A 12,653-nucleotide genomic window follows, 5' to 3' on the forward strand; every position below is an offset into this window, starting at 1 on the left:
AAAACCTCTCGAGAAATTAACTCTGCACTTGGTGTTTTTTAAAACCTATGTTCCCCCTTCTCTTCTGATACCTTTGTGCCCTTAGTATTTTGCGAGAAGTAAAGGATACAAAGAAACTCTAGACATTGTCCCTACCCAAAGTCTTTTTCAGAAGACCAAAGTTTACACCCTTTTAGACTTAGTTTGGTCATTACTCCCCCCAGTGCCTTCCCTAATCACTTTCCTCTGCCCTAGATGAAGTTCAGACTCCTTCTTCTGTGTTTTTACTGTGTTTTCCTTTGCTCTCTTTTATAGCACTAATTGTATTCAATGATAATTGTCTGTTTGTCTAACTGTTTACCCATTATCTGGTAAGCCTAGTAGTTCTCATCCACAGCAGGGTTTGGCAGGTAGTCAGTACTTAATACATGTTTGCTAAGTAAATGAGTTGGCTTGTAGAGTCACTCATAAGGTGGTTAAGGATGCATATTTTGAGTGAGTCAGATTTGATTTGAAATCTGGCTCTAGCAGTTAACTAGCTTTATGACTTCAAATAAGTTGCTCACCTCTGCATCTGAGTTTTCTCATCTATGAAATGGGGGATAAACGGAACTCACGTCATAGTTTTACTGTGAAGATTGAATGGAATTGTACCTGTGTAACTTAACAGTTTCTGGACCATAAGGCAACAATTAATATTACTATTATTCCAAGTTCCTCTACCATTTAGGATGTATTTTGATTATGTTTAGGGGAGAAGAACTGCTATACAGATATATGAAATATGATCCCTGCTCTTGAGAGTTTACAATCTAGCAGTAGCAATAAGGCAAGGAGATATAGAGGGAAAACAAATATTTGTAAAGAGGATGTCAAAACTAAAGATAGAACTTTATACTATAAATATTATGGTTCATAAAGAGTTAACTCCCTGTTTCTTTGTTGCTATTTTTTCTTTCTTCTGTGTGTGTGTGAAGACAGAATTCAGATGAAGTCACATATCAAAGAGAGGATTTTCTTTCCTTGAGCAAACTCTTCTCTCAGTTGGTGAGTCACTTCATCTAGATGCATCACTCTTGATGAGATGAGCAGGCTCGGTTCACAGAGAAAAGCAGGAGAGAGACAGCCTCTACTAAACCAGATTTCTGTGCTCCAGGAAGAACACAGGGATGAGTGAGGTGCAAAGAGAACTGACTCAGTCTCAGCTCTGCCAGCTAACTAGCTGTGCGACTTGTCTAGGGCCTCAATTTCCTCATGTAAAATTATAATCTTCAAGGCTTCTTCCAACTCTAGCATTTCATGATGATGTGCTCTGGAGGGAGAGATCACTACAGTGAAAGCAGAGGGCAATCTGGAATTTTTACAGATAATGAGAAACTTGCCAGGTATTTAGTTACATGATTCAAGCTGAATAATTCCAATAATGCAGTATCTTGCCTGTCTTTGCTTTTCATCAGCAATGGCCAAGATGTACCACATTATTCAGACATGTTCAGAACCTAAGCCTTGCACTCACAGGCGATCTTACATCATGTTGGTGGGGCATCCCCTCATATGGGCATTATCATTCCCGGATGATGAGCCCAGGCTATAGGCTATCCCCAGAAGAAAATCTGTAACTTGTATATCACACGAAGGAGAATGCAGTAGAGAACTGCCACCTGAGAAAGGTCTAGGCCTCTTAAACTAAGGACTTTGTCCACTACGCGTTGTGAAGAAAACCCAATCTTCTGGAGGTTTCCTATTGCCTGCACCCAGATGTCCTCCAGCTCTGCTTACTTTTGTTGATAGGAATGGAATCATAGGTGGTGACTTTGTGGAGGTAGAATGAGTAGAAAGGGACATGATGCTAAGCTCTCAATGCCTATGTCATTTCATCTGTGTTATTACCACCATCACCATCATATGTTGATTCATGCTATACTTTGTAGTTATTTATCAGCTTGTCTTATTTGTACCATTAGACTTCAAATGTTTACAGATTAGGAACACAACATGACCTTTATAGATTAATAGCCTAATCTACAGCAACTGTGCAAAAAATATTTGTTGAGTAAAATATGGGAAAAAATGCATGCAGAGCCCCCAAGATATCTTTTTTGGGAGATAATTGTGTTTCTACTCTGAACCTTCCATACTGGGAACTTAATTCCTAAAAAGCCTAGCTGCAAACACTATTCAGCAAAAATATTCTTGATGGTCACCAAAATGATGCTCGAAATTTGTAGGTTTTCTTGGTAAGCACTCTGTCCTGGTTTGGCTCTTTTTTTTTTTTTTTTTTTTTTCTTGCAAAAGCTTCTGCTTTTTTTCAAGCTCATCAAATGTCCCCGCACATTTAACATATTCAACTATGCCTAGAAAAGCTGCTTTCACTGTATATTTTGAGTCGCCAGTGGGAACATACCGTACATTTAGCAATGTGCTTGGCTGAGTCACTAATCAACAAGAGTATTCTCCTGAGAAAAATGCGTTTTCAGTTACAGGGAATTTGCATTTCCTACTAATAGAGGCTGCATAACTGTGACAATTCAATAAATTATGCATGATGAAAAGTATTAGTTGCTTGTCAGTAATACTGCTAAGTGTTTTCTTCCCTCTGTGAGAGAGCTGGAAAACCCATAATTAGTAAGTTTTCAAAGATGTAGATGAGGGTCTTATAATGAACACTGAGATTAATGAGAGTCAGATGACTTCATCCAAAAACACTGAAGTGGTTTAAATCCTAAAACTTTACCAAACACCTTTTCTACCCCTAGAAATGATTAAAATACTAAAATTTACAAAGCCTACGAGAACTGGTCAATTCTTAACGTTTTGTATACTTTTGTGTATGAGGACAAAGGGCTGTTCAGAGGAGTTGGTTAAGATTAATGTGACAGCATAATGTGAAAATCGGATTCTGGAATCAAATTTCACACTTGCCCTGTATTTAAGTACCGCTTTTTCAAAGGGTTTCATGTGCAGGGTTTGCACTGAAGGAGAAGTAGGGCTAACATTTTTGCCTAACTAAGAAATGCAATGGGGAGAGGAACATTCACTGCAGTTTGATTCTCCAACGTGTTTGCTCCTTTTTCTCTCACACCAAGGGACGCTCCTCCACTCATCTTCTGCATCCTCCTTCTGATGTGTAGTCCAGACCAAAAAATGTGCCCATTTCCATTGGAAAGTAATAAGCCAAGATAGTCATCAACTCAGGAAGGGACAATGGCGATAAAGCAATTGGGATATAAGTAGCCCACTTCTTTTTCTGAAAGTATCGCACTTTTCTCTGATTCTAGCGTTTGTTTCTTAACGTGTTCCAGACCTCAGTATGGAGCTCTTTAAATAATAACTGTAATTAGTGTGGTTAGAGACTTGGATTCCTGTTTTTCTTAGAATCATCACTACCAGGTATCAGGAAACTTGTTCCCTCCCCAAGCCACGACTCCCACGCACTTCTTTACAGACTTCTTATTCATATGCGTTCCTTTCTTTTCTTGGTGTCCTCAGTTGAGTTTTAGAGGTTTGTGGACAATTAACGCTTTGGTTTTTCTGAGTGCACAAAGCTGTAATTATATATTGAGTAGCATCTAATTGGCAAACTGGGTTCCAAATTTTCCAAAGAACATTTTTAGTTTATCTCCCTGTGAACAGGCAGTTCTTCAAAAAATAGAATCACAGTATTTTAGGCTCAGAGGGATCTTGAAATGTATTTAGTCTCACTTCCTCATTTTTACCAGTTAAGGAAAATGAGCACAACCGAGTGAGTGATGCAGTGATTGCTGAAAAATCACACAGTTGGTTATTGGCCAGAAGATGGTTAAACCCAGCTCTTCTAACTTCTGGTGCATTGTTTTGATTTGTTGTGCTTGACAATAGACTACTATATGATTTTTGTAATACTGTTGGAATCATAAGCTAATTTCAGGTTAAGTGTTATAGAAGGCCCAAAGCTGAGCATAGATTTAAATATAAATTTTGAATGCACAGTGTACTTGAAAAAAAAATTAACTTTATGCCCTTAGGGGAGATTCCCCAGCCATGAAATAGGAGCTTGGCTGTCTTTATATTTAGCAGTATCGGCGCTTCAGGAATGAGGCAGGACGCTTTACATGGGAAACCGAACCTCCTGCTGTGTATGTTTGAGAATGAGAAATTTGAAGAAATCTGACCATAGACAGAGCCAATAGCACTTACTCATTAAACATCATGGCTCCTTTAATAGATATTTTTGCTGTAAACTCTTTTGCCAATGATGTATTTATTGGTTTTTTGGGGAACGACAGAGGTTTCTTCTTTTAAAAAATATTGTTTCTTCCCTTTTTAAAGTTTGGGTTTTCAATATAGGCCACTTCCTCGACGTCTGTTTGTGTTTTTGTTTTGCTCATTTAAGTCTTGCAAGTCTACACGCCTCCTGTCTCTTGTAAGGCTACCCGGCCTTCTTGAGGAACCTCTGGGAGCTCATCTTCTCCCCGATTCAGGTGGCCCAGGGAGCCCGGACATCATTCATCTCCAACCAGGTCTTTTCCTGTCACCAAAAGGAATCTTCTCTTGGATGTCTAGTCAGCACTGGACATTTAAGTTCACAGTGGAGCTTTCCTTTGTTCTCCGTCTCCCGGTAAGCACCCTCTTCCTAATTTCCGTGTAACTATCAACACAATCGCTACTCTTTCATTCCTCCCACCTTACAAACATGGAGCAGGTTGATTTTTCTTACTAATCCCCAAAAGGATTCCATCTCCAAGTCTTATGAATAATTAATTTCCCATGTCTTTGAGATCGAGTCTTTCTTTTTTTTAATAATAGCACCTACAGTAATTCAGACCCTCTCCATCTCACTCAAGTCTTCTCTAACAGTCTCCTAAGTGGAATCGCAGATTTCATTTTATTCCAACAAAGCCTCCACATTTGCCAAAGTGATTTTGCCAATGTGTATAAACAGAGAGGGGATTAATATTTATTGAGAACCTATTATGCACCAAGCATAAATTGTCTCAATTAAGCTTAAGCACCACCCTATAAAGTAGGTGTTTCCTCTCCCTTCCCCACCCTCCCCACTCCTCTCCTCCCCTCCCCTCCCCTTTCCTGTCCTTCTTTTGTTCTTTCTTTTTGAGACAGGGTCTTACTCTGTCACCCAGGATAGAGCACAGTGGCACAGTCACAGCTCACTGAAGCCTCAACATCCTGGGTTCAAGTGATCCTCATACCTCAGCCTCCCTAGTAGCTCGGGATACAGGTGCACACCATATGCTCAGCCAATTTTTAAATTGTTTTGTAGAGACAAGGTCTCACTGTATTACCCAGGCTAGTCTTGAGCTCCTGGGCTCAAGCGATCCTCCTGCCTCAGCCTCCAAAGTGCTGGGATTAATGGTGTGAGCCACCATGCCTGGCCAGGTATTATTTTCTTATTGTTCACATTATTAATAACAAACTCGTATTGAGTATTTTGAACTAGTTTAGTTCTGTTGTTGTTTTTTAAGACAGGCTCTTGCTGTTGCCTAGGCTGGGGTGTAGTAGCACAAACATGGCTCACTGCAGCCTCAGCCTCCTGGGCTCAAGTGATCCTCTGCCTCAGCCTCTCAAGTAGCTGGGACTAGCAGTCTTGTCATGTTGCCTAGGCTGGTCTTGAACTCCTAGACTCAAGCAATCCTCCCTCCTCGGCCTCCCGAAGTGCTGAGATTACAGGCGTAAATGATGGAGCCCACTCAGTTTAATTCTTCTAATAACCTTATGGGTAGGTACCGTTATCATCTCAGATACAGATGAGATTGAAGCTTAAAGAAATAAACAGCCTGCTCACCAAACAGCTCACAAGTGAGAGGGCCAGGAGTTGTGCCCACACAGTCTAATCTAGGGCCCAGCCTCAAAACCATCATACTATATTAAAACCTCCGTATTAGAAATAAGGAGTCTGAGTCTCAAAGATCATTTCATTCCTCTGCCTTCACCCAGAAACTTACTGTGTCATCTTTTTCCTTTCTCTTAGCAGATAACCTTTTTTCTTTCTTTCTTTCTTTCTTTCTTTTTTTTTTTTTTTTTTTTGTTTGTTTGTTCGAGATGGAGTCTCGCTCTGTAGCCAGGCTGGACTGCAGTGGCACGATCTTGGCTCACTGCAATCTCTGCCACCTAGGTTTAAGCAATTCTCCTGCCTCAGCATCCCAATTACCTGGGGTTGCAGGCGCACACCACCACACCCAGCTATTTTTTTTGGTATTTTTAGTAGAGACGGGGTTTCACCATCCCAGCCTGGATGGTCTCAATCCGTCCGCCTCAGCCTAATAACCAGAAATATCTTGCATAGCAATTATTAAATGTTGGTATTCGTCAAGATTCTCTTCTTGCCTTTCTTGTCTGTTAATTCTAAACCACTGGCTCTTGACCTTTTTGGTCAGGATCTCCTCGTGAGGATTTGATAAAATTTTGAACATTTTCTCCAGAAAAAGACACACACACACTTAAGTGCCATTCTGCTTCAGGGGCTCCAGGTCTCCTGGGAAGCCCAGGAACTCACGCTCTCACACATAAAAATAAGCTCTAGATGGATTAAAGCTCTGAAGGTAAAATATAAAACAAAATAATAAGAAAAAATTCTAGTAAAATACAGGAAAATTTGTCTCACACATTCTTAAGCTGAAGAAAGCTTTTCTAAGTATGTCACCAAATCCAGAAGCCAGAAAGAAAAAAGCAGACAGATTTGGCTTTATGCAAATTTGTAAATTCCCTGATTTTTTCCCCCAGCACCAAAAAGCAAAGAGAACACTGTTGGCAAAGTAGAAAATCTCCATGTAATGTGAACTGTCCTCTTACCTCCAGTGACAATCACATTTGCTTTAACACAATAACAAAAAGTGTTTGCTCCTCTTGGCATGGAAAACTCTCTGACAGGCCTGGAAAACACAAATTAGATGTAAAATGTATATATTTTTCTTCATCAAGTTAATTCTGACATATAAATAGATTATGTTTAATAGGCTCATTTCTAAGTTGGTTGTAAATCCATTTGCCCACAGACAATATTATAAGTAATGATTAAGTCCTCATTAACAGTAAGAATCTACTTATATTTTGGGATCGTCTTTGAGATATTGAACCTAAAGGGCAATAACCAGAAGTATCTTGCATTGCAATTATCACCCTAGACCTCAGGCAAGAATGAATTCTTGCCATGACTGCCCAAGTATTGAACTTTCATATTTCTCAATATGAAAGAAATGGATGCAAATTAAATGAAAGCCTGTAGAGTGCTCAGGGCACAGTCACAACATCAGTGAGACAGCATGGAAGTAAAGTCTGAATTGCAAACTTTAGGAGGATGCGGATTTATGATTTAGCTGAAACATACCTTATTAGTTTAATGCGAGAAAACAATGTGAAAAAAAGAGTTTGCTCAACTAACTTTGAGCATCATAAATGAAAGAGCCAACTCCGGAGTTCAGGCATTTATACCATGGGCCATATGTAGCCTTTCCAATTAAATTACTTTATTCTTCCTTAAGCCTAAAGTAAATAGTTATCCTTAAACCTGTATATGCAACTTTATCAATATCTTAAGTTTACTTAGGTCAGAATGCTCAAGACCTTAGTGTAGTGGTTCCAAAATCTGGTTGTGCATCAGGATCACTTTGGATATTAAAAAAAGAAATTTCTAGGCTGGGTACAGTGGCTCACACCTGTCATTCAAATACTTTGGGAGGCTGAGGCAGGAGGATTGCTTGAGCCCAGGAATTCCAGACCAGACTGGGAAAAAAGAAGAAACCCCATCTATACCAAAAAAAAAAAAAAAAAAAAAAATCACGGACCTCAGCCCTAACTTGATAAATCTGACACTTCAATGGTGGAGTCATAAATGTCTACTAAAATTTTTCTTAAAGGCTGGGCACAGTGGCTTATCCCTGTAATCCCAGCACTTTAGGAGGCCAAAGCGGGCGGATCATGTGAGGTCAGGAATTCGAGACCAGCCTAGCCAACATGATAAAACTCCATCTCTACTAAAAATACAAAAATTAGCCAGTCATGGTGGCGCAGGCCTGTAATCCCAGCTACTCGGAAGGCTGAGACAGGAGACACTGAACCCTTGAGGGAGAGGTTGCAGTGAGCTGAGATCGTACCACTGCACTCCAGCCTGGGGGACTCTGTCTCAAAAAATAAAAAATTCTTAAAATTGTTTTTCATGCACACCACTGACATTTATTTGTAAATTATGTATATATATTACTGAATTAAAATTATATAAACAAAAACAAACAACAATAAAATAATGAGATAAAAATTTAAAAGAAAGAAAACCTCTAGAGTTTTCTACCCCCATTCTAATGGATCATCTTGCATAGCCCCTGGAGTATATTCTCCCTGCTTTGCAGACCTCACAGGACATGGGCTGGCTCCTGATACAGTTTCAAGAAAGAACAAGCACTCTTTGGTTCTTTTTATGGGAGCTCCAGTAAAAGGAAGAGGTGGGATGGGCAGACTTTATAGAGCCCTGCCATAAAGTGGGTGGAGAGGACAGGGCTGACTGGTGAAGTCGACTTAGAATGCACCGTGGACATGAGGTCAGGAGACCTAGATTCTGGCTGTGTTCTGTTGCTAAATATATGACTTTAGAAAAGTCACTTAATTTTGCTTAGCTATAGTGTGCCCGCTTATGAAATCAAGGATTGACTATGACCTAAATAGCTTCTTCCATTCTTAAATCTTAGATTTTATCCTTCCCCTATAGTGCAGCTGGGGTAGGGTCAAGCAGGGCAACTGCACACCCTTTGTGGATGGCATCCCAGAGCTATGGAGGGCACAGCCTGCACAGCCAATCACAGCGGTCCCTGATTGGGGTAGAGGTACATGAATAACGACTGTTGTAATTCATTATACTTTTTGAGCAGCAATGCACCTAGATACGGAGGAAGAAGCAAAATCAGAACAGGCTGGTGGGTGCAGAGAGGTCTTGATTTGTAGATTCTTTGAAGGTTGCTGGCTATAAAATTTTATATTGCAAAGGCTTAGGCTTGTCATATGGTTGAAAAGTTCTGCTGTGTCTAAGATTGCTAAAAAAATAATTTCTCATATCAAAGAATGTCAATGGGCTTATGAAGGAGTTAAAGAGAGAGGACGGTTGACTCTAAGTGTACTCCAAAAGGGAAATACTCGGGGTAAGGAAAGTTGCCCCAGGCAGCAAGTCCTATGAAACAAATGGAGTTTTTAGGGCTTACTCAGCAGGTCCTCAGTCAGTGAGTCAACAACATTTATGAGTGCCAGCTGTACGCCCAACACTGCCCTAGTGGATAGATACATCAGTGAACTACAAGAGCAGAGGTGAGAGTGTTCATCCAGTTGAGGGTCACAAACTCAAAGGCTAGTTTACCAGCCGGGCAGGTAAACTAGCTGGGAGAAGGGGATGAGTATGACACCATAGGGAGAAGAGGGGCTGTGGTGAACTGAGAGTGCATGCCCCGTGAAAAGGGGGACCCCAGGCCCAGAGCCAGCCAACGTGAAACAACAGGAAAGGCAGGTTCACCACAATAAGCAAAGATCAAAGAAATAAGTGATCCCCCAAACACATCTTGTACCTGCACTTAGCTAACAGGCTATCAGTTTGCAGGAACAATGATCATATTTTTTGAAATACACACTACAATTTAAAAATCAATAATTTGAATAAAATTTCTTAAAATGTCTCAATGGGTGAGAATAATCAGCTGAAAACAAATTGATTTTTAAAATTTTAATTAAAAATAATGCAAAATAACCACATTCATTGCTAGGTAGAAAGCTTTACTAAGTGGAGGAACAGATAGTATTATCTCTAGGTGAAAGAATATTGCTAAAATTATTTAAACCTTTTTTTGAACTAATTTAAGTCTATAAGTAGTAATCTTTCTATCAAATGCAAAGTTCATAAAAAGAAGTCTCAATTTAGTAACATAAATCAGAAGTCAGTATTTAGAATTTTGAAAATGCTTAAATGTCCCAGATGAGAAGTAGCTAGGTTCTAGCTGATGACTCATGTACAGGTTTGACAGTCACACGCTCTGTCACCATAGCTGGTTGACTGAGTGAACTGAACTGGATGTAGCACAAACCAGAAATGGCATTATTTTCCTCTATCCTTGTCTTATTATGTCACCTCGATCTTGGGCCAAGTCCCATTAGGATGGCTCCAGCAAAGCCACTTTCCGTGGCCCACGGGGAGTTCACACTATGCTGGACAGTGTCAGTGTGAATGCAGCCTTGCCACACTTGCCGTTCCTCCAGCCAGGGTCGGCTTGTTCCTTAGGCACAGTAGGCACAAGGTCTGCAGCCCTAAGTACTTTTAGGGGCCAGCAGACATATTCTAATTGCACTTAAAATCAGAAGGAAAAAATAAAAGCTTAGGGTGATAGGACATTTTAGTTTTCACATCCCAAAATTAGAATTCGTAGGGCCCATGAAAACATACTAAATTTTTCCTCAGACAGAAGAAAAATGTTGAAGACATAAGTGTATATGAGGTGGGGAGTAGTGGCTCACGCCTGTAATCCCAGCACTTTGGGAGGCTGAGGCAGGCGGATCACGAGGTCAAGAGATCAAGACCATCCTGGCCAACATGGTGAAACCCTGTCTCTACTAAAAATACAAAAATTAGCTGGGTGTGGTGGCGCGCACCTGTAGTCCCAGCTACTTGGGAGGCTGAGGCCAGAGAATTGCTTGAACCCAGGAGGCAGAGGTTGCAGTGAGCCGAGATCACGCCACTGCACTCCAGCCTGGCGCCTGGTGACAGAGCAAGACTGCCTCAAAAAAAAAAAAAAAGAGTATATGAAAAATAACGTGTAAGATTGATAGTATTATGGTGGGAGGAACCTATAAAGGCAAAAATGCCCAGGGCCAGGAAATGTGGCCCAGCCTGAGGCCTTCAGAATTCTCCATGAGGCCCGGGCATGGTGGCTCACACCTGTAACCCCAGCACTTAGGGAAGCCAAGGTGGGAGAATCATTTGAAGCCAGGAATCTGAGACCAGTCTGGGCAACATAACAAGACCCCATCTTTACCAAAATCAATAAAAGTTAGGCAGGCATGTTGGCACACATCTATATCCCTAGCCACTCAGGAGGTTGAGGCAGGAGGATTGCTTGATCCCAGGAATCTGAAGGTGAAATGAGCTATAATCATGCCCCTGTCCTCCAATCCACATGACTGGATAACATTAAGACCTTGTCTCTAAAAAGAAAAAAATTAATAAAGAAATTCTCCATGAGGAAGCAAGTGGTGGTCATGGCACACACATATCGCATGTCAAGACTGCCCAAGGTGACCTGTGAGTTCTGAGCCTTAGCCACTAGCCGCTTGGGAACCAGATGCATTACCGATTTTAGGATCTTCTGGAGCAGGATCTTCTGCACCTACCATCACTTGCTTTGGGGCAGCAGAAGCTCTTGCCCCAACCTCCACTCCCGTTTTGGGGAAGGCAGACAAAATGCCCGTGCCTTCACCCATTGGCCCACAACTATGTACCTTAATCCCTCTTTTCAATTATTTTAGAATTGCTAGTTGTATCATATTCATATTTGCTGGAAATGGATGATGGTGTAGAGGTCATGGGTCTACTATGATCCTCTCCAGTAATTCTTGAGGACGGTCTACTATACCTCTCTTTAGAATGGCATTAGCTGAAATTCTAAGACAGCAGAAAAAGAGCGATTTAATACCCTATTAACTGATTATGAACACATAAAAGGGTCTAGCAACCTTTTTACTCACATTTTTCAGCATGTGAAACTGTGTTCATACTTCCCATTCTTAAAATTTCAGTTTTTTAAGGATATTTGCCCTTTAGATATAATTACTCTATTTTCCTACAAAAAATAATCATAGGAGCCCACATAATTAAATGAATTACAAATGAGTGAACTGTGCCTTTAAATAAAATTGCTTTCAAGTAGAAAGTCTCACATAATTGATGTCAATTTAGAAAATGAAAGATGGCCTGCTTTCCAGTATTTCATATTCATATGCAGCTGCATATTCTTTAAAAGACTGCTTTTTCATTCTGTTACTAGAAGTATCTTATTCTAACAAGTGCACATAAAAAAATCAAACATTTTGTGACAAATCTATTATGATAATGTTAACTAGCATTTCGATAGCACTTTAAGAGCGAAGAATGTTTTCTCATATACCTTCCAGTGCATTGAGATATCAGCTTGGTTTCTGGACTTGAGCCCAGGTCCTTCACACTATACTTCCTTCTCAGGGTGGCAGGGTGGGATTGGGAAGGAGGGAGGCTGTCCTCTTGGCTAGGGAACCTTAGTGAGCCGCATCTGTAAACACCACCCATAGCAGAGAGGCACCAGACTCACAGTTTCATGTACAATGTTGGCCTGTGATGTTCATTCATAACAAAATAAAATGTAGATACTATGTGATATGGTTAGACTTTGTGTCCCCACCCAAATCTCATCTCAAATTGTAACTCCCAGGTGTTGAGGAAGGAGCCTAGTGGGAGGTGATTGGATCACCGAGGTAGCTTCCCCCATGCTGTTCTTGTGAGTTCTCATGAGATCTGATGATATTTTAAGTGTTTGGCAAGTCATTCTTTTGCTCACTTATCTCTGCCATCATGTGCAGGTCCTTGCTTCTCCTTTGCCTTCCCCCATGATTGTAAGTTTCCTGAAGCCTCCTCAGCCACATGGAACTGTGAGTCAATTAAATCCCTTTTTTTTTTTTTT

At 40.6% G+C, this 12,653-nt stretch overlaps 1 protein-coding gene across 1 annotated transcript in view; it reads right to left on the reverse strand.

Annotated features, from left to right (window-relative positions):
* WDR64 (WD repeat domain 64) overlaps positions 1-12,653 on the reverse strand; it is a 147,655-nt gene that overhangs the window by 90,233 nt on the left and 44,769 nt on the right. Inside the window, exon 9 of the mRNA XM_017532117.2 lies at positions 6,766-6,845. Within this exon, the coding sequence (XP_017387606.1) occupies positions 6,766-6,845 (80 nt within the window). The remainder of the gene's footprint in view (positions 1-6,765; positions 6,846-12,653) is intronic.

This window comes from Cebus imitator, unplaced genomic scaffold (assembly GCF_001604975.1).
Source record: "Cebus imitator isolate Cc_AM_T3 unplaced genomic scaffold, Cebus_imitator-1.0 Scaffold75, whole genome shotgun sequence".
Taxonomy (NCBI): domain Eukaryota; kingdom Metazoa; phylum Chordata; class Mammalia; order Primates; family Cebidae; genus Cebus; species Cebus imitator.